Source organism: Carcharodon carcharias, chromosome 18, assembly GCF_017639515.1.
Source record: "Carcharodon carcharias isolate sCarCar2 chromosome 18, sCarCar2.pri, whole genome shotgun sequence".
Taxonomy (NCBI): Eukaryota; Metazoa; Chordata; class Chondrichthyes; order Lamniformes; family Lamnidae; genus Carcharodon; species Carcharodon carcharias.
Genome location: NC_054484.1, coordinates 97,121,640 through 97,148,752, shown reverse-complemented (window position 1 = coordinate 97,148,752; position 27,113 = coordinate 97,121,640). Strand labels below are relative to the sequence as shown.

At 41.2% G+C, this 27,113-nt stretch overlaps 1 protein-coding gene across 1 annotated transcript in view; it reads right to left on the bottom strand.

Moving 5' to 3' along the window:
- The window catches only part of phf11 (PHD finger protein 11), a 167,913-nt gene that overhangs the window by 111,900 nt on the left and 28,900 nt on the right, over window positions 1-27,113 (bottom strand). The window contains exons 6-10 of the mRNA XM_041210924.1: window positions 17,919-18,025; window positions 17,503-17,636; window positions 8,553-8,686; window positions 7,769-7,830; window positions 6,979-7,024 (exon numbers count right to left, since the gene is read on the bottom strand). Coding sequence (XP_041066858.1) covers window positions 6,979-7,024; window positions 7,769-7,830; window positions 8,553-8,686; window positions 17,503-17,636; window positions 17,919-18,025 — 483 coding nt within the window. The remainder of the gene's footprint in view (window positions 1-6,978; window positions 7,025-7,768; window positions 7,831-8,552; window positions 8,687-17,502; window positions 17,637-17,918; window positions 18,026-27,113) is intronic.

Below are 27,113 nucleotides of genomic sequence, written 5' to 3'. Positions count from 1 at the left end.
AGATGCATTAAGGAAAAGCAAGGTTGCACGCATTATTGAGAAAGGAATAGAAGGTTATACTGATAGGGCGAGAAGAAGAGGTTTGTTGGAAGCTCGTTTGGAGCTGTAAAAACAAGGGGCCAATTACAACTTTCACCAATGAATTTTTAAATGAACTGTAACAACATGGCTAAGAAGCGGCAAAGGTATTTTTCAGCAATTTTTAGCAAATTATTAAATGCAAGGAGCCATAACTTCCGACTAGTGTTGGGAAGCGCTGGCCCACAGGAATTAGAAGAAACAAATGCACATTCACCTGGTCTTGAAAATTACATTGACACTTCCGTTTGCCGGAGCTGCTTGGGGCCTGCATTGAAAGGCTCCTCGCAGGTCCCAGCAAAGTCTAGTTCCAGCGGATTCAAGGAGGCTGCACCCCCTTTTTTTATGACACTGGCTGCCGTAAAGCAGGCAAGTTTAAAGGGCCAGGGAAACTGACAGGTCAGGGAGAAGGTAAGTGTTTAAGGGTAGCGAATAGGATTTGGGGGCCGGTTGGAGGTCCGGGTGGTGGGAGGTGGGCTGTGGGGTACTGGAGGTTGGGGGTGTGGAAGTCGCAGGTCTGACTGGGAGGAGAGGTCGGAGGTCCATGGGGAGTTTGGTGGGTGGGGGTTTAATTCTTCTAACTTTTCTGAGTAGCTACTGGTATAACCCTGGCAGAGCCCACCGAAGTTTACAACTTAAACCGCATTTTCAGATGCTTCTCAGTGCAGTACACTTGTCCAGAGGAAGGGTGCACTTCTGGGCAATTGCCGTGCAAACCCTTACCTGGGAAATTCCCAGAGGGATTCCCTAGCACATCTTTGGGGTACCCTGAAAATCTGACACTGGGGAGCTCGGAAGTTACGGGCCAAGGTTTAAGGAATTGTGACTTTGGGCAGAATTCTTCCGTCGGTGAGCTGGGGGCGGGGCCTCCTCGCCGACGCAAAAATGACACAGGGGGAACCCCCGACGTTACCCCACCCCATTTAAATTTTCAGGAAGGCGGGGGGAAAAGCGTGATCAACTGTCTGCCTGCCGACCTGTCAATGGCCAATTGAGACCATTGACAGGGTAGTTAAACCAATTAAAGGCCCTGCCCATCCAACCTTAAGGCAGGTGGGTAGACCAGGAGCCCCAGGGGGCTTCCGAATAAACATGAAACCTCATCCACTGGCGGGATGAGGTTTCATGTCTGTTTTAAAAAAGTTTAATAAAGTTTCTGTGATATTTATTAACATGTCCCATCTTGTGTGACATTGTCACATGAGGGAGGGCATGTCAATAATTTTTTTATTTTTCTATTTTTAAAGTTTCAAACACTGTCAGCGCTCCCTCTCAGGCAGCACTCTGATAGTTGGGGAATCCTTCCCCCCGCCTGCACAGGAAACGCATAGCGCTTCCCGTCGGGCGGCCCACTTAAAATGGCGACAGGGCCTGTTTCAGCGGCGGCGACCAGCTGCCAGCCTGCTGCTGAGCCGATGGGGCCCGCCCGCCCACCGATCAAGGGCAAAATTCTGCCCTTTGTCTAAGAAAGCTTAAGAAGCATATTTTGTATCTGACCTGAAAGACTCTGAAACGTTAGATAACTACAAAGGCTATGTAGAAACTTTTCACTGTTGTGAAGATGGATGACACCCTTTTAAATATTTTTGGGAATATGGTGGTATTCTAGAAAGAAGGCTGTGGGTGCCCACTGGTAATTAAAGTGGGGGATAGTTAGTAAAGACAGCTTGTCTGTGGGAACTGGGAGATGAAAGGTAAAGGTGCTCGATGCATGCATTTGTAATGAGAGGCTATGGTGAAGTTGGAATTACAAGTAAATAAGTTGGGTTTTAAAATTTGCATTCGGTGATAGGCAAGGACTTGACGTTTCAGCTGCTAAATTTCAAAGGGAGTTTAAAGGGACTTGAAGTTGAGTTCAAAAAGAGGTGGTTAAGACAATGGAGTCTCGGATGAAAGGGGAAACAGATATTTAAGGGAGATTTGTTTAGTTGAGTTGGGTGGTTATGTGGGGGTTGATGTCCTGAGACCAGCTCTGTACTGAGAAAAGTTGTGAATTTGAAGCAGCCATCCTCAAAGGTAGTGATCTCAGGATTACTACCAGTGCCACGTGCCAGTCAGAGTAGAAATAGCAGGATATGTTGGATGAATACGTGGCTGAAGAGATGGTGTGAAGGGAAGGGTTTCAGATTCCTGGGACATTGGGGCTGGTTCTGGGGGAGGTGGGACCAGAACAAACTGGACAGGTTACACCTGGGCAGGACCGGGACTGATGTCCTAGGGGAAACATTTGCTAGAGTGGCTGGGGAGAGTTTAAACTAAAATGGCAGGGGGATGGGAACCTATGCAAGGAGTCAGAGGAAGGAGAATCAAAGACAAGAACAAAAGACAGAAAGTGGAATAAGAAAAGTGATAGTCAGAGAAATCAAGGACAAGAATCAAACACGGCCTCAGTGAAAAAGAGAGGGAATGGGACAAGTAATGTTAAAAAGACAAGCCTTTAGGCTTTGTGCCTTAATGCGAGGAGCATTCGCAATAAAGTGGATGAATTAACCACACAAATAGATGTAAACAGCTATGACATAGTCGGGATTACGGAGACATGGCTGCAGGGTGACCAGGGATGGGAACTGAACATCCAGGGGTATTCAGTATTTAGGAAGGACAGACAAAAAGGAAAAGGCGGTGGAGTTGCATTGCTGGTTAAAGAGGAAATTAACTCAATAGTGAGGAAAGATATTAGCTCCGACGATGTGGAATCTGTATGGGTAGAGCTGAGAAACACTAAGGGGCAAAAAACGTTAGTGAGGGTTGTATATAGACCTCCAAACTGTAGTGGTGATGTTGGGAATGGCATTAAACAGGAAATTAGGGATGCATGTAACAAAGGAACATCTGTAATTATGGGTGACGTTAATCTGCATATAGACTGGGCAAATCAAATTAGTAACAATACCATAGAGGAGGAATTCCTGGAGTGTATACAGGATGTTTTTCTGGACCAACACATTGAGGAACCAACTAGAGAACAGGCCATCCTAGACTGGGTATTGTGTAACGAGAAAAGAATAATTGGCAATCTAGTTGTGTGAGGCCCCTTGGGGATGAGCGACCATAATACAATAGAATGCTTCATCAAGATGGAGAATGACATAGCTGATTCTGAGACTTGGATCCTGAATCTTAATAAAAGAAACTATAATGGTATGAGGCGTGAGTTGGCTATGATGGATTAGAAAACATTACTTAAAGGGATGACAGTAGATAGGAAATGGCAAACATTCAAAGAGCGCATGGGTGAACCGCAACAATTGTTTATTCCTGTCTGGCGCAAAAGTAAAACAGGAAAGGTGGACAAACCATGGCTTACAAGGGAAATTAGAGATAGGATTAGATGCAAGGAAGAGGCATACAAATTGGCCAGAAAAAAACAACAGAATTGAGGATTGGGAGCAGGTTAGATTTCAGCAAAGGAGGACCAAGGGATTGGCTAAGAAAGGGAAAATAGAGTACGACAGTAAGCTTGCAGGGAACATTAAAACTGACTGTAAAAGTTTCTATAGGTATGTGAAGAGAAAAAAATTGCTGAAGACAAATGAAGACAGTCAGAAACAGGAGAATTCATAATGGGGAACAAAGAAATGGCTGACCAACTAAATGCCAACTTTGGTTCTGTCTTCACAAAGGAGGACACTAATAACATTCCAGAAATGTTGGGGAACACAGGGTTTAGTGAGAGGGAGGAACTGAAAGAAACCAGTATTAGCAGGGAAATGGTTTTGGGGAAATTGATGGGATTGAAGGTCAATAAATCCTCAGGGCCTGATAATCTACATCCCAGAGTACTTAAGGAAGTAGCCCTGGAAACAGTGGATGCATTGGTGGACACTTTCTGAGATTCTATCGACTCTAGAACAGTTCCTAAAGATTGGAGGGTAGCTAATGTAACCCCACTATTTAAAAAGGGAGGCAGAGAGAAAACAGAGAATTATAGACCAGTCAGCCTGACATCAGTAGTGGGGAAAATTCTATAATCCATTATAAAAGATTTAATAGCTGAGCACGTAGAAAACAGTGGCAGAATTGAACAGAGTCCGCATGGATTTATGAAAGGGAAATTATGCTTGACAAATCTACTAAAATTTTTTGAGGATGTAACTAGTAGAGTTGATGAGGGGGATCCAGTAGATGTGGTTTATTTGGACTTTCAGAAGGCTTTCGACAAAGTCCCACATAAGAGATTGGCGTGTAAAATTAAAGCGCATGGGATTGGATGTCCTGTATTGAGATGGACAGAAAACTGGTTGGCAGACAGGAAACAAAGAGTAGAAATAAAAGGGTCTTTTTCCGAATGGCAGGCAGTGACTAGTGTGATACCGCAGGGATCGGTGCTGGGACCCCAGTTATTCATAATATATATTAATGATTTAGATGAGGGAACTAAATGTAATATCTCCAAATTCGTAGATGACACAAAGCTGGGTGGGAGGGTGAGCTGTGAGGAAGATGCAGAGATGCTTCAATATGATTTGGACAAGCTGAGTGAGTGGGCGAATGCATGGCAGATGCAGTATAATGTGGATAAATGTGAAGTTATTCATTTTGGTAGCAAAAACAGGAAGGCAGATTATCTGAATGGCTATAAATTGAGAGAGGGGAATGTGCAACGAGACCTGGGTATCCTTGTACACCAGTCGCTGAAGGTAAGCATGCAGGTGCAGCAAGTGGTAAAGAAGACAAATGGTATGTTGGCCTTCATAGCCAGAGGATTCGAGTACAGGAACAGGGATGTCTTGCTGTAATTGTACAGGGCTCTGGTGAGACCACACCTGGAATACTGTGTGCAGTTTTGGTCTCCTTATCTAAAGAAGGATGTACTTGCTATAGAGGGAGTGCAGCGAAGGTTTACCCGACTGATTCCTGGGATGGCGGGACTGACATATGAGGAGAGATTGAGTTGTTTAGGATTATATTCGCTGGAGTTCAGGAGAATGAGGGGGGATCTCATAGGAACCTATAAAATTCTAACAGGACTAGACAGGGTAGATGCAGGAAGGATGTTCCCGATGGTGGGGGAGTCCAGAACCAGGTGTCACAGTCTGAGGATATGGAGTAAACCATTTAGGACTGAGATGAGGAGAAATCTCTTCACCCAGAGAGTGGTAAGCCTGTGGAACTCATTACCACAGAAAGTAGTTGAGACCAAAACATTGTATGTTTTCAAGAAGGAGTTAGATATAGCTCTTGGGGTGAAAGGGATCAAAGGATATGGGGAGAAAGGGGGAGCAGGCTATAGATGATCAGCCATGATCATAATGAATGGTGGAGCAGACTTGAAGGGCTGAATGGCCTACTCCTGCTCCTCGGTTCTATCTATGTTTCTATCCAGTTTCAAGCCAGAGAAGTCTTTGCTTTCTGAAAGCAGTCTGTTTCTGAACTTCCTTCGGATTTCCATAGCAGAGTGGAACAGAGTGAGGATTTGTGTGGTATACTTGATTAAAGTAGCAGCAGTTTTTGTCTTGGGTAATGTTACTGGATTTTTATGGTTAAAATCTGTAAGAGAGCAGTTGACAAGTAGTTTAGTTGTGTGTTCTTGCTAAGTGGGTTTTTTTGGGGTTTGTTTTGTAAGACTGTTTAAACTGTGTAAATTTAATCTTATGAGTTTAAGTTTTCTTTTCTTCTTGTTACTAAATCTTTTAATTTTAAAACACGAAAAGTATTTCTTGGATCCTATGCTTCGGGGCCAGTAGTTTTTCCCTCATTTTCAAAATACAGAACAAAAAAAGTTATGATCAGTAAGACTAGTCTCCCTCTGGGATAACATTGGCTGCAGTCGTAACACTGTGGAAGCCTGAAGATATGTTTTGTGTCTATTGACCTTTGTAATTGGAGCCAATAACAGACATAAGAAATTAGGACATGAAATCACAATGGTCAAGTGGGACTGTATTGAAATGTCAATATGTCAGGTGAACTTTAGGTCACTTTCTGGAAGAAACAAACTAGAAACTTAAGAGAAGTTGAAAATGCTAAAACGGACAGACGGAGCAAGGTCGAGACTCGAAAGAGTATAAAAAGCATTGAGATCCTCAGTGCGCAACCAAAGACAGATGAAGTTGTCATTATAAACCCAGTGTCACAGTAACTAAGCTTTGAGGGCACAGGGTCTAAAACGGAACCAGCTGTATGTTATTGTCTTTAAGTGTAACTACTTTCTTGTGTCTATGTTTTTGTACTCAATAAAATTGCTGGATAATTAGCAACACACTCATACCTGTATTGGGTTTGCATACAGTCACGAATCCAGGTCCACCCAAGTGTGTAATTACTAATAATGAATCTTACACAGCATAAACACCAGCATGAAACATTTGGGCTGACTGATGTTTCTATGTTGTACGTACTATACAGTTATATGTACCAGTGTGGAGGTTCATAGAAAATCAAGAAAAGAATTTTACTTTTATCTCTGTTTTAGATGTTAACCAAGCATTCTCACCAGAGTCAGAAGGTTGTTGGTCCAAGTCCCAATCCAGTGTCTTGAGTATAAAATCTAGGCTGACACTGCAGTTCAAGGGGGTACTACACTGCCAGAGATGCTGTCTTGTGGATGAAATGGTAAATCAAGGTCCTGTCTACCCCCTCAGATAGACATAAAAGATCCCAAAGAACAGCAGGACTGTTAGCCAATATTTATCTCTCAACCAACATTGCTCAAAAAGATTCTCTTGTCATTATCGCATTGCTGTTGGTGAGATCTTGTGTGCAAATTGGCTGCTGCATTTGGCACTTTGCAACAGTGACTACGTCTCAAAGTACTCCCATTATCTGTAAGCCCTTGGCGATATTCTAAGGTTGTGGAGGACAATACTTAAAGCTAAGTATTTCAGTTTTGCCTGCAGTGCGATCGATTAGTAGTGTGCTAGTTAAGCCTAATCTTGAAGTCTGAAATGTAATACTTACTAAAAGAGCCAAGGTCCTGAAAAGCTGCTTTTGGTACACTGGAATCCTAACAAAAATTACAACATTAGTGAACAATTCATAGCAATAAAAAAAAATTCACTTCTTCTTTTTCCCCATTGGGAGCGATTTAGCCCTTTCACACACCATCATGCATCACTACCAACTCACAAGCAGGTGGGGAAAGGAATATACCAGATAATTCTCATCAAATAAGTTACATGTAGCTCCAAGAGAAACTCAACTAAAGATGTTAAGTGTAATGAAGATTTCAAGCTTTATAGCAGCATTACAGTTAGACTGCATCAACAAGTTTTTTCTGCGTCCTCTTTGTGCTGCCAATTTGATTGAGGCTTTAGAACCACGTGTCCAGCAAGAGGTAGAGAATCTCGGTACCCTTAACTGGCCATTCCTCATATTAGGCTGGGCAGCATGAGTACTGATAAGCAATTTGACTGCTGGGATCATCACAGACAAGCTCAATGATGCACACTTCCAGCAGCTGCCACTGGCCTGAGTGGTTTAACTACTCAAACCCTTGATTCTATACAGAATCTGGCATATTTCAGACTTTACTTTCTCAATCTTTCTTTTGTTTTTAAAATGTCTTCTTTTCTGTTTCTTATTGAAACAACTAATGCATTTTTGAGAGTTCTTCCAAAATAAATATCAAAGGAATCAACTAACTAGTAGTAGCCATATGAGAAAACTGAGCAGGCCAAATTCAATTAAGTAACCTAAGCTAAAATAACAGACTTTATTGCATATTACTGGTTGCATATCCATACAGTACCTTCAAAGTTCCATCACCAAGTAAATAGGAAGGATGTTTCTGGCATTTTCTGACTCTTCCACCTTAGGGTAAAGGAATGCAAACTTTAGCCAATGAACGGCATTTTTATATTCAACTACTTAATTACATATTTTTTAAAATTTGCTTAGTTTCTGGCGTCACTAATTCAGAAACAAGCTTTCAAAAGCAACAAACGGTAGAAAATGCTTTTTCTTCAAAGAAGTCAAAGATCCATCTGTACAGATCCTCTGTTTGCAACCTCGTAACCCCCCTCATATGCTTTTCTCTTTTTAAGAAACCTCAAAACAGGAAAATGATTAGTTACCAGTCTGTGGCATGCTCTTCCTTGCCCTCACAAGTAGCATCAATGAAAATTTGCACATAACTCCCAACCTGAAGTATTTGGTGCATAGACCATGGCTTCTTACTACTTGCTCTGACTTACAAGAAGGTCAGAAGACATTCTAGCACCTTGCTTCACTTCCAAGCCAACCAGAAACATTAGCACAAAGTAATTATGTCAACAATGTGTACAATCTAACAATATTTGCTAAAACAGCTTTTGAAATGTAAACAGAAAACTAAGACGGTTGGGTTCTTTGGAAACAAAATTGTAAGGAAATTCAAGACATAATCTTAAGCATCACTTAAAATGGAAGGGTTTAAAATATCAATTTATGAAATTGCCTAGATTTATGTGAATTGTTAACAATTCAGTAATGAATTACTGACAGGACTAAATTTTTTTTTTAACCATCTTTCGGTTTGTTGCTGATTTTCTCACTTAAGTTTTCTTCCATATGATTAGAATTCTCGTCTTCATCACTACTACTCCTGCAGCAGCCATCAGAAGGTGATCCATGGGCTTTCTTGTTATTTCTATCCTCCTCATCATCTCGATGGTTTTTGCAATATAACCTGTAGGAAAAAAAAGGGGGAGAACAGCACCAAAATAGATATGAACAGATGGCAGAGAAATAAAACAGATACATCTCATTACTTTAAAAAAAAAGGTTGTCAGATATACAGTAGCAGCTATGGAATAATATGTAGTTGGAGAAACAGGAGTTAACCAAGGCATGTGGGCACAGATTTCTAAAAGGCAAGTCACACTAGAGTAAACAAAATTCTGAGTAGAAATGACAAGATGATGAAAGAAATACAGATGTGATTTGTAAGTACTTCCAGAAGAAAAACTTTTGATAAGATACACTTAACAAAGATAGTGACACGTGGGATTATGGGGAGTGAGGCCACTGGGTACAGAAAAGTGAATGTAGTGGTAGGAAGCAAAGGTCACACTTAAAGGAAGTTTCTTAAAATGGAAAGAGGTTATGAGAAATATGTTTAAGTGTTTATGTTAGGGACATTTTTATTTACTATACTTCTATATTCAAAGTCTTACAGCTGCAAACAACAACGCGTTAAAATTACTCAATTGATATAACTGAGTCACCTCATAATAGCAATGGTTTAGTTACAGTATAATAGGCTGTTTCCATTATAAATGAGTTTTTCATTCTTTCATGGGATGTGGGCGTCTCTGGCAAGGCCAGCGTTTGTGGCCCATCCTTAATTGCCCTTGAACTGAGTGGCTTGCTAGACAATTTCAGAGGGCAGTTCAGAGTCAGACACATTACTGTGGGTCACATGTAGGCCAGATCAGATTAAGGGTGACAGATTTCCTTTCCCAAAGGACATTCGTGAACTAAGTGGGTTTTTGCGACAATAGATGACAGTTTCATTGTCACCAGTACTGAGACAAGCTTTGTTTTGACCGATGACCCCACAGCATTCGCCTAGGTGTCTGGATTACTAGTCCAGCGACATTACCACTACATCACAGTGTCCACCGAGTGAAGGAATTTACTAACAAATGTAAAAAATCAGAGTTTAAAAATGTGTACTGCCTTGGTCCAATCAACCTTTCAAATCAGTCCTGACTACGAAGTTCAACCTCAAGGTAGGTTGATTAGTATAAATGATGTCAGAAATGGGGGAGTCATTTGAAATTTACTGAAGATGCCAAATTTTGGTATGGGGTCTGGCAAATTATGAAAGGCTGCAGGACAGAGACAGGTGACCAGGATAGGCAGGTAAGTGGAGGATGCAGCTCAATGTTCAAAAATGTGAAGGATTAAACACTTTAGAAGAATATACCTCAAATGGCAAGATTTAACATGGAATAAAGGAGTAAATAGGTCTAGTTTTTCAGATACACAGATCATTAAAGATGACAGATGAAGTAACCACAAATATACAAAAAGCAAACAATTGTTGGTTTGATATCTAGAAGCTCAGTACACAACAGTTAGGGAGATCATGTTGAACTTGTGTAAGACAGTAGTTGGAATATCATCACAGCAAGTAATTAAGGCAACTAATGGAATGCTATCCTTAAGTATGAGAGGAATTGAACATAAAGGTAAGGATGTTGTGCTTCAACAGGACATTAGTGAGACCACATCCTGAATACCGTGTGCAGTATTGGTCTCCTTATTTAAGAAAGGACATAAATGCATTGGAGGCGGTTCAGAGGAGTTTACTACATTGATACCTGGAATGAGCGGGTTGTCTTGTGAGGAAAGGTTAGACAGACTGGGCTTGTTTCCACTGGAGTTTAGCGGAGTGAGGGGTGACTTGGTTGAAGTATATAAGATCCTGAACAGTTTTGACAAGGTGGACATGGAAAGAGTCTTTCCTTTTGTGGGTGAGTCCAGAATTAGCAAAGTTTTAAAATTAGGGGTCGCCCTTTTAGTTGAGGCAGGATAATTTTTTTCTGAGGGTTGTGCAACTTTGGAACTCTCTGCCTCAGAAGGTGGAGGAGGTGGGGTCATTGAATATTTTCAAAGGCGGAGGTAAATTAATTCCCTTGTCTAACAAGTACTTAAAGTTATCGGGGGTAGATGGAAATGTAGAATTTGAAACAAACAGATCAGCCCTGATCTTATTGAATGGCGGAGCAAGCTTGAGGAGTCGAATGGCTTACTTTGCGCCAATTTTGTCCGTTTGTATGTACGTATAGGTTTTGGGCCCCCAGTTATAGAAAGGATATAAAGAAATTCTGTGATTATCTGTGAAAAGCAATGGTAAAGATTTGGTTTGGATTCAAACAGGATGTTAACCATAAAACACTCACTCCTGGTATAATGAGATACTTGAGAAGTTAAGACTTGCTTCACTCGGATGGAATAGATTAAGGGGTGACCTGATAAATGTATTTAAGGTCATGAGGAGATAAATAGTGATAGATTATTACCATCCTCACAATAAAATCATAGAATGGTTACAACAAGTGTCTATTCAACCCATCTACAACAGCAAATCACCTAGTTCCATTCCCCACCTTTTCCCTGTAGCCCTCCAAATACTTTTTCCTTAGATTTTTTTTTAATTTATTTGTTCACAGGATGCGGGCGTTGCTAGCTGGGCCAGCATTTATTGCCCATTCCTAATTCCCTTGCGAAGGTGATGGCGAGCCTTCTTGCAGTCCATGTGATCCAGGCACATCCAAAGTGCTGATAGGGAGTGACTTCCAGGATTTTGACCCAGCAACAGGGAAGGAAAAGCCATGTAGTTCCAAGTAAGGATGGTGTGTGGCTTGAAGGTGGACTCGCAGGTGATTGTGCTCCCATGCATCTGCTGCCCTTGTCCTTCTAGGTGGTAGAGGTCACAGGTTTGGAAGGTGCTGCATTATGTAGATGCTACACACTGCTGCCACTATACATCGGTGGTTGCGGGAGTGAATATTTGTGGATGGGGTGCCAATTAAGCGGGCTGCTTTGTCCTGGATGGTGTCAAGCTTCTTGAATGTTGTTGGAACTGCACTCATCCAGGCAAGTGGAGAGTTTTCCATCATGCTCCTGACTTGTGCCGTGTTGATGATGGACAGACTTTGGGGAGTCAGGAGGTGAGTTACTCTCTGCAGAATTCCCAGCCTCTGACCTGCTCTTGTAGCCACAGTATCTATATGGCTGGTCCATTCAGTTTCTGATCAATGATAATCCCTAGGATGTTAATACAGGGGATTCAACAATTATAATGCTACTAAGTGTCAAGGGAGATGATTAAATTCTCTAATGTTGGAGATGGTCATTGCCTGGCACTTGTGTGGTGCAAATGTTACTTGCCACTTATCCATCCAAGCTTGAATGTTGTCCAGAGTCTTGCTGCACTGGGACATGGACTGCTTCAGTATCAGAGTTGTCGCAAATGACACTGAACATTTTGCAATCATCCATGAATATTTCCCACTTCTGACCTTATGATGGAGGGAGGGTCATTGATGAAGCAGCTGAAGATGGTTGGGCCAAGGACACTACTCTGAGGAACTCACGCAGTGATGTCCGAAGAATGAGATGATTAAGCTATTTATACTGCTAGCCCAGTTAAGTCCTCCGACAACTGCAACCTTTGTGCTGGGTATGACTCCAACCAATGGAGAGTCTTCCCCCAATTCCCATCTACTCCAGTTTTGCTAAAGTTCCTTGATGCCACATTCAGCCAAATGCTGCCTTGATATCAAGGCACTCACTCTTACCTCACCTTTGGAGTTCAGCTGTTTTGTCCATGTTTGGACCAAGGCTGTAAAGAGATTAGGAGCCGAGTGACCCTGATGGAACCCAAATGGAGTGTCAGAGAACATGTTTTTGCTGAAGAAGTGCTGCTTGATTGCACTGTCAGTGACCCTTTCCAGCACTTTGCTGATGAATGAGGTTGGACTGAGGGGGCGGTAATTGGCTAGATTGGATTTGTCCTATGTTAAATATCCAATTCTTTTTTGAAAGCAATGATTGAACTTGATCTACCACACTCCTCTTGACACTGTTGCTTCTTTTGCCAATCTGCTTAAACTGCTGTTGTCAGGTTCATGGACCTTCCACCAATGGGAACAGTTTCTCCCTATCTACTCTGTCCAGATCGCTGATGATTTTGATCAAACTCCTCTCAACTTTCTCTTCTCCAAGGAGAACAGCCCCAACTTCTCCAATATATCCAAGTAACTGAAGTTCCTGGAACCATTCCCGTGAATCTTTTCTGTACTCTCTACAAAGCCTTAACTTCCTTCCTAAAATGTGGTGCCCAAATGTGGTGTTACAAATATCTAGCTCATGGTTCTTGTATTTTAGGAATAGAAACTTTAATTCATGAAACTAAAAGTTAGCTGTAGAGAACTGGGGAAAACCCAAATTTAAACAGGTAAACAACTGAAGTAAACGTCATTCATATAAGCTTGGAGCTTATTACATTTAAAAGATTGGAGCCATGTTGACTTCAGAGGTTACCATCTATAAAGGTAGAGTCAACTAGAAGGGAGTTAAAGCTAAATTAGTTTAAAAGCATTCAATAAACCCTGAAGGGTTGTAAAATCTATTTCTTCAGACCAAAGAAGGAATTATAAATGAAGGATACTTAACCTGAAGGACCAGAACATGCTACATCATCATGGAGATGGGTGGAACTTAGGGAGGTTCTCTGGTTTAAATTTATCTAGGTGTTTTCTAAAAGTCTTGGTTGCCATTTGTACCTGGTATGCACAGTTTGCAGCTCACTGATAACCAAAGTCAAAGACAGTTCATTCGGCCTGCATTGCAAGCAAAGAAAATGCTATCTTTTTTCATTCACTGCATGGAATAGGGGTAGGGCTTAGTACCAGTTTGGGTTTCATGAGGGCAAAAAAGCTGGAAGATTGCCGAGCTTGACACTTGTGGAAAAATCTACAGTGGTCTTCAGTGGCAAAAGAAAGCAACCAGATCAGCTTGAGGGCATTGAGAAGGCAACTAGAACAAGGGACTGAGGCATCCACAGCCAAGAGATATTAAACAAAGAGTCTTAATTCTTCTTGGTTCAAGCTATTCCTTGAAGTAAGTAAATTCCAGAGGACTGCAGCATACTTATGGGTGGTCCCTACTGAAGTCAGTAACTCTAAGATTGATATGCCTTAAAGAAAAGGTAGTAAGGAATAAAATTGAGTGCATAACATACAAAGTTACAACCTATAGTGTTAAGACTGCTTGTTCCAAGTTTGTGTTTTGTTGGAAAACATGAAATCACGTGGCATGGTTCTGTTGATTAAATTACTGGGTGTTCAGATTTCTCTTTAAATATTAACAGTCCCTAATCAGATTGTAACACTGGACATGAAACTCCACTTGAGGCCTAGAACATTGATAAAGCAGCTGGATCTGGGACACTGTCATTTTGCAGCAAGGATATTCTCCTCATCATGAGGTTTGAAGCAGGTCTGTTCATTCATGTCTACAGCGTTCAATTCCATTTGCAATTCTATAAATAATGAAGCAGTCATGCAGATACCCAACAAGAGCTGGACAATATCCAGACTTGGGCTGATGTGTGGCCCTAATGCTACTTAAGTGCCAGGCAATGAACATTTCCAACAAGATTGAGCATAACTATCTTCCCTTGACATGCAGTGGCGATATCATTGCCAAATCCCCCATCAACATACTAGGGGTCACCATTGATCAGAAACTTAACTGGGCTAGCAGTATAAATAGCTTAACTATTGTCAGATTAATATATTTTGTCGCAATGGTAACCCCAGAGAAAGGCACATGGTTAGTGAGGGGAGACTTCGGCCTGAGTGAGACAGAGCCAAGTGTGTATATTTGGGAATTTGGTTCAAAGTGGGAATTGAGTGCATGGGGGACAGAAGTGCTTTAGGTAAGGTTTACTGCAAGTAGTAAAGTGTGCAGAGTGGGGAGTTTGGCAAAGGGTAGGGAGGAAGTGCTTTTTTTCCTTCTACTCTTTTTCAACCTCCAGTGTTTGATTTCCACTTTGGTGTAGCAGAAGGAGCAGGTAAACCAGTAACTGGTATTTAGTTTTATCAGTATCATAAGTACTGTATTGGTTTTTCAGTATTGTAAAGATTACTGGCAGTGTCAACACCTTTTTGGAGGCATAGACTTTTTACTTATTAATTAGCAATAATTAATTAATACATATTGGAGATGGCAGGGCAGGTGATGTGCTGCGATTGCAGGGCGTGGGAGCTTCTGGATGCCGATGTGATCTAGGACAAACACATCTGCAATAAGTGTTTGCAGCTGCAGGAACTTGGGCTCCAAGTTATTGAGCTGGAGGCTGAGCTGCAGACACTGTGGCATACCAGGGAGGGGGAAAGTTACCTGGATACTTTATTCCAGGAGGTGGTCACACCCCTTAGGATAGGGTCTTCCGATTTGGTCAGTGGTCAAGGACAGGAGGGTGTGACTGCAAGTGAGGCAGGTAAGGGGACCCAGAGGGCAGGAGTGCAGGAGTCTTGGCCCTTGCAATTGTCCGAAAGGTTTGAGGTTTTTTTCAGTTTGTTTGGATCAGAGTGGGGCCTGCAGGGTGGATGAGCCAACTGGCAATGGCATCGTGGTACAGGAAGCCACTCAAGAGGGGGAAGTTACAAGGAATGTAGTAGGGGACAGTATAGTGAGATGAATTGATGCCGTTGTCTGCAGCAAAGAGCATGAGTCTAGATGGCTGTGTTGCCTGCCCAGGGCCACAATTCAGGACATCTGCTCGGGGCTGGAGAGGAACTTGCAGGGGGAGGACCCAGTCGTCATGGTCCATGTTGGTACCAACGACAGAGGCAAAACAAAGTAGGTGGTTCTACATAGTCAGTATGAGAAGCTTAGCATCAAATTACAAAGTAGAACCTCAATGGTCATAATCTCTGGATTATTACCTGTGCCACGCGCAAATTGGCATAGAACAAATCTGATTAGGGAGCTGAATGCATGGCTCAAAGCCTGGTGTGGGAGAAATGGGTTTCAGTTCGTGGGGCACTGGCACCAATACTGGGGAAAGTGGGATCTGTACCACTGGGACGGTCTACACCTGAACCATGCTGGGACTGCTGTTCTTGCGAGCTGCATAACTAGGGAAGTAGAGAGGGTTTTAAAGTAAGTAGCGGGGGCCAGGGTACAAATACCCAATACAATGGCACAAAGGGCATATCATCAATCCAATGCACTCAAAGACTTATTCAACCACCACAGACAATAGTACTGGAATAGGGTCGTTCAAACCTTCATTAACTTTGGAGCCAGGTGCTGTAATTGTGCCACCTCAAACAGCAGGAGAATTGCTCACAAAATGAGAACTGATAATATTCATCTGGATACATCTTCCATGGAAAACCCTGTATTGTTTCAGCCAGCAAGAGCTGATGATATTTGTCTGGACTTTGCGTGAAATCAACTAAATGAGCATTGGAGTAATAGGAAATATGTTTTGACATGTCTAAGTTAAATTATTATAAAAGAATATCAGATCAGATGTTTTGGGCTGCATTTGAAGAAGGGTCGAGTTTGGTAACCTTGACTCAGGCCTACAGTCAACAGACCAGCTGTGTTGGGGATTGTAAGTTTCAGCCAAATCGTAGTGATATTAGTCTGAGGGCTTTGTGAAGGTTTGGGGCGAAAACGTGGTGTATTTTGCTGGTACCTTGTAACTTGTTTCAGCCATATCTTGGTGACATTGGTCTGAGGATTTTATCCTTAAGGTTTCAGGACAGGACATGGTGTTTTCCCTGTGTTTTTGTAAATTTAACTGAGTCATGGTGACTTTGTGTCAAGTACTGGGAATAGATTGTTTTAAAGTTTGGGTTTTGTACTGTGGGGTTATGGGTGATTCAATAAAGCAATTGTGAATTATAAGAAATTCATCTAGTTAGTCATTCTGTTCAAGTCATACACTTGTGAATCTGGTGTCACGAACTTCAGTGTCGGAAGGATCTCTGAGGGAGAAGGGGAACCTCTACATAAGCAAGGCGGTGGTAGGTTATCATGGGTAGGCGGGATGTAGATTTGAGGTTACTATCAGATCAGCCATGATCTTGTTGAATGGCGGAGCAGGTTCAAGGAGCTGAATGACCTATTCCTGCTCCTTATGCGTATGCTCATATGTCACTTGATAGATTCTGGCTTGGGTATATATTTCAAGCTCTTTCCCCATAGACCTGAAAATATTTCCTTTTCAAGTACATATTCAATTCTTATTTTACTACTATCCTTCCACCGTCCTTACAGGCAGTGCACTCCAGATCAAAACAACTCATTCAGAACAAAAAAAAACTCCATCTCCCTATACTGATACTTTTGGCAATTACCATAAACCTATGTCCTCTGGTCAGTGACCCACACACCAGTCAAAACAGTTTCTACTTATTTACTCTATCTAAACACCCTCAATTTTGAACCTCAAATTTAGGGAGCAGCTGAATTATCCATCCCTAAGGCTCTTGGCAGGAAATCACAGATATGTTGGTCCTCAGGGATCTTTGCACTGTTCATAAGCCATCATTCATGACAAAGTTCTATTACACAAGAGTGGTAGAGATGACTATCTGAGTAAGGAAGCTACTGGATGGTCCCAAACTTGCTGATAGACTGGTTTTCCATTCCCCATGTGATCAAATAAGGAGAAATGTAAGTAACCAATATTAACAGATAGTATTTATATGGCATCTTTCATGACCTCAGGACTACACAAGGCACTCTACAGCCGATTAAGTACATTTGAAGCGTAGTCAATGCTCTAACATAGAAGTGACTTCCAATTAATGCACAGCAAACTCCCACAAATTTAACAGAATCCAAAAGGCGGTACATTCGACAGTGCAGCTCTCTAGTCATTATGGGACGGGAGCTCCAGTTTAGATTATATGCTCAATAATCTGGATAGAGTTAAATGTTACATTTACAGATCAATAACTTACGCACCTGTCAACTCCTTTGTCAATGTTTTTAACGAACTTTACGCCGTCAGAAGCTGCATACTGCAAGCGATAAGTTGTCAAGCAGCCCTTAACTTCACAGTCTATATCAGCTTCTTTCCGATTGCAAATAGAGTATCTCTGTGAAATGGAATAATTTCCACATGGAGAAACGTGCCTATTTTCACTTCAAAAGGTTTCGAACATTTGAGCAAATTAACAACAGAAATCAACTGGTCAGATATCAAAGTTAAGTTAAAAATTATTAAAGAAAAATAGATAAAATATTAAGTTACAAGCAAATTAACTTAAGTACTAAGATTGATATTAATATCAAAACACATTTCAACACAAAGAGAGTTGTTGCTATCCTCCTGCACATGAGGATCTAGCTGTTTGACTGTGAGATTCCATGAGTCTCACCTGAAAGTCTTTCCATTGGCTACAGGTAGCCTTTCTTTGTGTTTCCAGCTCATTTTCTTTAGTTTGTGCAGTGTCCTGAACGCCTTCAGCCATTCCGGCAGAGCTGTCTGAACCAAACATGCCATACTTTAAAGAAATGACAAAGTGCTCAATTTACAATATCATTTCTGTACTCTGCAGTTCATACATCTTGAGCTATTGTTTGAATTCCAAAGGCTATTCTTAGGCAGAAAGCAAAGTCCAGAGAAGAATTGACCTTCACACAAGCCAAACTTGGCCCAATGCTGGATTTTACCCCTGCGCTGCTATTTTGCAAAAACTATTAACCTTATCTAAGCATTTAATCCTGAGCATTGAAGGGTGCAATTGATCATATGTAAAGGCTGAAGTAGGCTTCTTTCCACACTTCAAATATCTCTCTCAATCTACCCAACATCCTTAATGCTGGTGAGCTTCCATCAAGTTTAAAACCCTTTGGTATCTTTAAATACCCCATTTCTTTGACAAATCATTCACTTTTCCTGTAACGTATTGAATTACATGCATTAATTTCAAACTATGCTTTGTGTAAGTAAATAACAGAGCTTAATGATATGAGCCTAACAGTTGTATGATCAGAGGTGTGGAGAATTAAATTCTTTCAATAAATATTGATTTAGCTTACATATCCTAAATGCATTTCAAAGCTAGTTTTACCTTTGAAGAATTCTTTCTCTAAACTTATTCACTGCCTTTTAATCCCATTGATACAGAATCCTTACTTAACAAAAAGGCACCACCTTGCAGTAATATCTGTGTTTGTTCTTATAGGATTAAAGTGACTTAAAAATGATTTCAGTATCATAATAACTCAGTACAAATCTGAAACATTTTATGCAAGCATTTCAAGTAAGATCCAGAAATAGACAGTGCCAACTAAAACAAAGTTCTGCCAAGGAGAGCTTGAAACTCACCGACTTAACGTGCCAAACATAAGGAAATAAGAGTGACTTATTTTTATAAAAATATAAGGGATAAAATTTTCATTTCATTTTTTTCCCTGTATACGCTTCATAAGATAAAAAATTTCCCAATGTTGTAATGACGTGCATTATTCCAAAACTTCTACAATCATTACTCTTGGGGCTCAGCGATTGCCTCCCTTCCCCCATTCAGACTGAGTTGGGATCAGTCACCACTCTGATTATAGTTGCATCACCAAGTTGTTGTGGAAAAATACTCTCCTGTGTCCAACGATGAGATGAAGACTGCAAATTTAATATCCTCATGAATCTCATGGAGAAAGTCCGAAATTCAGAGAAACTTGTTCATCACAGCATGTACAAGACTCTTATTTAGATTTTTGGTAAAGTATTTTGAGGCTGGATACATCCACAAATAACTTGATTGTTGTGCGATTGTATCTGATAATTGCTTGTTACCATGTGTGAATTCCAAGAACCCGTCACACCTTCAGCATCTCCAGGTTGGTTTTAGGAGCCAGAAGGTACTAACTTTAGTTCACGAGCAATCTCCAGAAGCAAGATGGCTATTGGAACAACCGTTCACACTCCATAAAGGTAAGGAACCAAAAAAACACAAGTCACAGCAAATTAAAATACACCTACAAAGTAATGTGGCTGTGCATCATAAACCTAAGTTGCCACAGAATCAAAGGGCAAGGCAAAGTAACTGAAGCACATTCCACAACTGAACTACTCCATACTCTGACAAGTTCAAATCTCAGTCAAGACCATGAAAGCAACAATAGATAATAAGGGTAAAAGAAAGCTGCAAATGCTGGTATCTAAAATGGAAACAGAAAATGCTGTAAATCAGAATCCACAAAGGCTTTAAGTGTGGAACTTGAATCACAACTCTATACATTGACTGCCCTGACATATTTGGAACTGATCAAACTTGGAAATCCAAGAGTTGTCACAAAGGCATGCTTTTTGTGAAATCATGATTTTGAATCCACCGACTGAAAGCCCAAATGGAATTTTCAAATGTTTATAATGATGAAGATGGTCAATATAGACACAGAAACTACTCATCAGATAAAGGCTATGATTGTGATTACCCATCAACGGGACAAAGTTAGCAGGGAAAAAGAAGATCGGCACAGAGAACGCCGACACCGGGACCAAGAAGAGGGGAAATCCAAGTCTTCTGGAAGGTAACAAAATTTAGCCACCGAATTGCTTTTTCGAGTGAACCTATACATATATTTTTTAATATTCTTTAAAATGCAACTGCATAGTGCTCCCACCCTGAAGCTGAGAATTCTGCTGCATCTGGGTATGAACAGACAAGAAAGGCAATAAAATATTTGCAGCCAAATATTGTGTTAAAATAGTGATTAAATCGTGGTTTACCTTATTTTTATGCTGGTCAAGGTGAGGAATGTTGGTGAAATGAAACAAAATCCTTCCCATTTGATGGATTCCCAGGTTATAATACAGCCAGATGCAGTGTTAAGGTACCCCTATTCTAAACCAACCTCAGTAGAGCACTCTACTACAAAAGTATGCCTTTATTTTTCCACTTCTCACCACAACCATTCTGTTACCTTTGAGTGAAATTGCCAGTTTTTCAAAATTAATTTAATACAGTAGGAATTACCTGGAAAAACTCAGCAGGTCTGGCAGCATCAGCGGAGAAGAAGAGTTGACGTTTCGAGTCCTCATGACCCTTCAACAGGACTGTTGAACAGAACAGTTCTGTTGAAGGGTCATGAGGACTCGAAACGTCAACTCTTTTCTTCTCCGCCGATGCTGCCAGACCTGCTGAGTTTTTCCAGGTAATTCTGTTTTTGTTTTGGATTTCCAGCATCCGCAGTTTTTTTGTTTTTATTTAATACGGTAGGTGCATTTTGACTAGCAACTAGATTGAGAGTGCCCATACTCAACTCATATAAGACTCTTTCAGCCAACAGAGGTTCCTTTCATCCCATTATCAGAACTGGATTTGAATTCAGACCCCACCATTAAAAGTCCACAGTCTAATCCAATATATTGATTACTTTTTAGAAGAAGAGATGGCAAAGGAAAGCACTGTGGTAAGAGCTTCCATGTGCTGTGTACGTGAAAATTGCAGGCAGTACACCAGTGAGCAGAAAGGCCTGAGTGCTATGTGCATAGGTCAATGAAGGTGGCAGGACAGGTGGAGAGAGCAGTTAATAAAGCATATAGTAAACTGGGCTTTATTAATAGGGACAAGAGCAGGGAGGTTTTGCTGAATTTATATAAGACACTCGTTAGACCTCAGCTGGAGCACTGTGTACAGTTCTGGGCACCACATTATAGGAAGGATATGAACACATTGGAGAGAGTACAGAAGAGGTTTACAAGAATGGTTCGAGGGATGATAAACTTCAGCTATGAGGATAGATTGAAGAGGTTGGGACTGTTCTCCTTGGAGAGAAGGCGGCTAAGAGGAGATTTGACAGAGATGTTCAAAATCATGAGTGGGCTGGACAGACTATATAGGCAGAAGCTGTTCCCACTTGTAAAAGGATCAAGAACAAGAGGGCACAAATTTAAAGTGATTTGCAAAAGAAATAAACGTGACATGAGAAAAACTTTTTCACTCAACAAGTGGTTCGGATCTGGAACGCACTGCCTGGAAGTGTGGTGGAGGCAGGTTCAATCGAGGCATTCAAGAGGACATTAGATTATTGTTTCTATTCAAATAATGTACAGGGGTACGGGGAAAAGGCAAGGCAATGACACTAGGTTATAATGCCCATTTGGAGATATGGTGCAGACAAGATGGGCCAAATTGCCTCCTTCTCTGCCATTAAAATTCTGGGATTCTATGAAAGACTGAAGGTGACTTGAGCTCACAGCCAAAGATGGCTACCTAATTTACATCAATATACTGCCCACATTCCAATTCATTGAGATAGGGGCATCATGGCTACAAGGCCCATCAGGGACAATGACCAGAGGAATAGAAATGAAACCACATATCCTGTCCCCATTAGCAAGGCGTTAAGGCAATCACCGAAGATATTCAACTTGTGGAGACGAACCATTAAACCTAATCACTTGGACAATGGGGCTCTAGCTGAGAGGGTGGTTCCCAGACATGAACTCACAAGCTAAATTGGGAATACACTTTAAACCCAGTCACTTGGACAATAGGACTCTGGCTAAGATTGGGGGTTAGGGTGGGGAAAGAAATTCCCAGACATAAGCTGATTAAGTTACAAGGGGGAATACACCAGGAACGACCATGCTTGACTCACTGGACGAGTGTTGTGTGTTTAAGCTTCTGCTTTCTCTGCAGTAGGACGACAAGCTGAGACACAGACAAAAGAAGGCTCGAGTGAAGTGCCTCTTTCATCCCACTCTCTTCAACCCAACTGACAAGCTTTTGAACCTTGTTTGCTAACTGTGGCCACACAGAGATACCTCTGCTGCAAATAGACATCTTGAAGGAAATCAACCCTAAAGGAGAGTAGCTAAATCAGCAGTCTACATATTTAAACTGCATTGATGAGGGAAACAGCAGGACAACAGAATTCATTCTGAAGCCAGCCAAGTCACCAACCTCCATAGACTATATACCCCTTTTATTTTTAATGAACTCTAACTTACTCCCCAATCTGTAATATATTTGTGTGCGTGAGAACTTAGAGTCAGCCTGTGTGTGCGAAAGAATCAGAATCACAGAATTGTTACAGAGCAGGAGGCCATTTGGCCCATCTCATCTGTACCAGGTCTCCGAATGAGCAACTCATCTCGTACCATTCCCCCACCTTGTCCCCGTAACCGTGCACGTTCTTCCTTTTCAGATAAGTCTACTTCCCTTTTGAATGCTTCAATTGAACCAGCCTCCACCACACACAGTCAGTGTGTTCCAAACCCTAACACTAGCTGCTTAAAAAGTTTCTCCTCATATCACTCTTGCTTTTATGACTAATTACTTGAAATCTATGCCCTCTCGTTCTCGATCCTTTCATGAATGGGAACAGTTTCTCCCCATGTAGTCTGCCTAGACCCCTCATCGTTTTGAATACCTCTACCAAATCTCCTCTCAGCCTTCTTGTCCCCGAGGAAAACTGACCTAACTTCTCCAGTCTACCTTTATAATTGAAGTTCTTCACCCCTGGAACCATGCTCATGAATCTTTTCTGCACCCTCTTGAATACTTTCACATCCCTTCTTAAGAGCTGGACACAATACTCTAGCTGAGGCCAAACAAGTGACTTATACAAATTCAACATAACCTCCTTGCCCTTGTACTCTGTGCCCCTATTAAAAGCCCAGGATACTGTATGCTTTATTAACTGCCCTCTCAACCTGTCCTACTACCTTCAATGATTTATGCACACAAACACCCAAGTCTTTCTGCTCCTACACCTCCTTTAGAATTATACTCTATATCATTTCTCCATGTTCTTCCTACCAAAATGAATTTCTTCGCATTTCTCTGCATTGAACTTCATCTGCCACCTGTCCACCTATTCCAACATGTCTATATCCCTTTGAAGTTTAACACTATCCTCTTCATAGTTCACAACGCTTCCAAGATTTGTATCATGCTCAAACTTTGAAATTGTGCCCTGCACACCAAGGCTGAGATCATTAATATATATCAGGAAGAGCAAGGGTCTCAAGATTGGTCCCTGGGGAGCTCCAATACATACCTTCCTCCAGCATGAAAAACATCCATTAATCACTACACTCTGTTTCCTGTCCCTCAGCCAATTCTGCATCCATGTTGCTACTGTCCTTCTTATTCCATGAGCTATAACTTTGCTCACAAGTCTGTTGTCTGGCTGTATTAAAAGCCTTTTGAAAGTCACTGTACACCATGCCAACAGCATTGCCCTCAACTGTCTGTTACCTCTTCAAAAAGCTTCAAGTTAGCTAAACATGTTTTTCCCTTAAGAAATGCATGTTGGCTTTAATTAACCTGCATTTGGCCATGTGACTACTAATTTTGTCCAAGATTATTATTTCTGGAAGTTTCCCACCACCGAGGTTAAACTGACTGGCCCATAGCTGCTAGGCTTATCTTTACACACTTTTTTGAAAAAGGATGTAACATATGCAATTCTCCAGTCCTCTGGGACCACCCCAGAGTCTCAGGAAGATTGAAAAATCATGGCCAATGCCTCTACAATTTCCACTCTCACTTCCCTCACTTCCTTTGATGCATCTCATCTGGTCCTAATGCCTTATTAACTTTAAGTACAGATCACCTATCCAATACCTACTTCTTTTCAATTTTAAACCCATCTGGTGACTGATTTATCTCATTTTACCATGGCCTCAGTAGCATCTTCTTACTTTGTAAAGACAAATGCAAAGTATTTAGTAACCCAGCTGTGCCCCCTGGCTCTATGTGTAAATCAACTTTTTGGTCCCTCATTGGCCCTGATCCTCCTTTTACCACCTTTTTACTATTTATATACATATCGAAGACTTTGGTTTTCCTTTTACGCTTGCTGCCAGTCTCTTATCATACTCTCTCTTTGCTTCCCTTATTTGCTTCTTCACCTCTCTTCCAAATCCTTTATATTCAGCTTGGTTTTCACCTGTATTTTCTACCCGACACCTGTCATAAGCACACTTTTTCTTCTTTATCTTAATTTCTATCTCCTTTGCCATCCAGGGAGCTCTAGATTTGTTTTCCCTTTTGAGGGAATATACCTTGACTGTGTCCGAATCATGTCTTCTTTGAAGGCAGCCCATTGATCAGCTACTGTTTCTCCTGCCAATATTTGGCTCCAATTTATGTTATCCAAATCCGTTCTTATCCCATTGAAGTTGGCTTTTCACCAGTTAATTTTTGTTACTCCGAACTATTCTTTGTCCTTTTCCATAATCAGCCTAAAATGCATGATACAAGGATCACTGTCCCATAAATTTTTGCCTATTTATACTTGATCCACTTAGCCCACCTCCTTTCCAAGAACTAGGTCTAGCAGGGCCTCCCTCTTCGTTGAATTGGAAACATTCTGAAGAAAATTTTCCTTAACACACTCTCGGAACTCTTGCACCCCTCTGCCCTTTACACTAAGTATCTTAATATAGACTGGGATAGTGGTAATGTCCTCCATTATACGCACTCTCTAACTTGTATTTTCTTTGCAAATTTGTTCCTCGATATCCTTCCCTCTGGTGCTATAGAGTACACCAAGCAATATAAGTGCACCTTTTTTGTTCCTGAGCTGTAGCCAAATAGATTCTGTCCTTGATCCCTCTGGGACATCCTCTTTCTCCAGCACTACAATGCTCTCCTGTATCAATACTGCCACCCCTCCCCGCTTTCTTCCTTTCCTAGCTTTCCTGAACACCTAGTATCCAAGGATAGTTATCACCCAATCCCGCCCTTCTTTGATCCAGGTCTCTGTCATAGCCACATCATATTTCCAGATGGCAATCTGCACCTGGACCTCACCAATCTTATTTACCACACTGAGTACTCACACACATGCACATCAACCCTGATTTAGACTATTACTCTCTCTTTACTCTGGCCCACCAATTAACTTAATTTTCTTATTCCAGAGCTATCTATCTCTCCCAGTATTCTGTGTAGCTTGGTACTTCTCCCTAATATTTCTCCTGGCTCCCATAAGTCAGGATTTATTTTACTATTTTACCTAGACAGGATTAGGTGCAATAAAGCTAACCTCTTTCTTTGTTAAACTCAAGAAATCCTGTCCGATTGGTTCTTTTATGATCACAACGTGTAAACGGTTCAACGCTCATTGAATTGGCATTGAATTAAAGTCAAACAGGGAGTGGGAAAAGAGGGCAGCCATTTGACTCCTCCTCACCTGATCGTAACAGTTACTTTCAATATCTTCAATTATTTTCAGGAAAAAGAACACATTAAGCAAAGTACCAATTACGCTGGTGCTGCCTTAAAAATTATTACATTACTGCACAAATAATTTTGGCAGCATAAAGGACTTGCTTTACGCATTATAATCTAGAAAATATATTGACCTCAATATCTGAAATGTACTGTTATGGTTTTAATTTCTTGCACCCAAACACAATCTTTCCTCCAAAATCAAAAAACTTCCTTCCCTTGAAGGTCAACTGCTGCCTTCTGTTCTACATATTCTTGTACAATGTGACTGAGATCAGGAACTCAGCAAAATGTGGAACAGACCAAACTTGGCATCCCTCCACAGTGTGGCAACATGTCACCGAATGACATCTTACCGACTTCAACTTCTATACGAACGTACGAAGGAGCAAAAGTAGGCAATTCTGTCCCTCAAGCCTACTTCACCATTCATTATGATCATGGCTGATCTGTTTGTGTTTCAAATTTCACATTCCCATCTATCTCTGATAACCTTCGATTCCCTTCCTAACAAGAACCTATCTACCTCCACCTTAAAAATATTCAAAGATCCCGCCTCCACTGCCTTGAGGGGCGGAGAGCTCCAAAGTCTTTCAACCTTCAGAAAGACATTCTCCTCATCTCTGTACGAAAAGGACGATCCCTAAGTTTAAAACAGTGCCCCCTAGTTTTGAATTCACCCAGAAGAGGAAACATCCTCTCTACATCCACGTTGTCAAGACCGTTCAGGAACTTATATCCTTCAATCAAGTCACCCCTCAGTCTTCTAAACTCCAGTGGAAACAAGCCCAGTCTATCCAACCTCTCCTAAGATAACCTATTCACTCCAGGTAACAATCTAGTAAACCTCCTCTGAACCACCTTCAATGCATTTACACCCTTCCTTAAATAAGGAGACCAAAACTGCACACAGTATTCAAGATGTGATCTCACCAATGCCCTGTACAACTAAAGCATGACATCCTTACTTTAATGTTCAATTCCTTTCAAAATAAAGGATAGCATTCCATTAGCCTTCTTAATTACTTGCAGTGCCTGCAAACTAAATTTGTGTGATTCATGCATTAGAACACTTAGATCCTTCTGCATCTCAGAATTCTGCAGTCGTTCACCATTTAAGTGACAATCTGCTTTTGTATTCTTTGACCAAGTGAACAACTTCACATTTTTGCACATTATACTACATCTGTCAGATTTTTGCCCACTCAACCTGTCTATATCCATCTGCGACCTACTTATGTGCTCTTCACAACATACGCTCCTACCTACCTTTGTGTCATCTGCAAGTTTAGCTATCATGCCTTCACTCCCCTCATCTAAGTCATTGATATAAATTGTAAAATGTTGAGGCCCCAGCACAGATCCTTGCAGGACTCTACT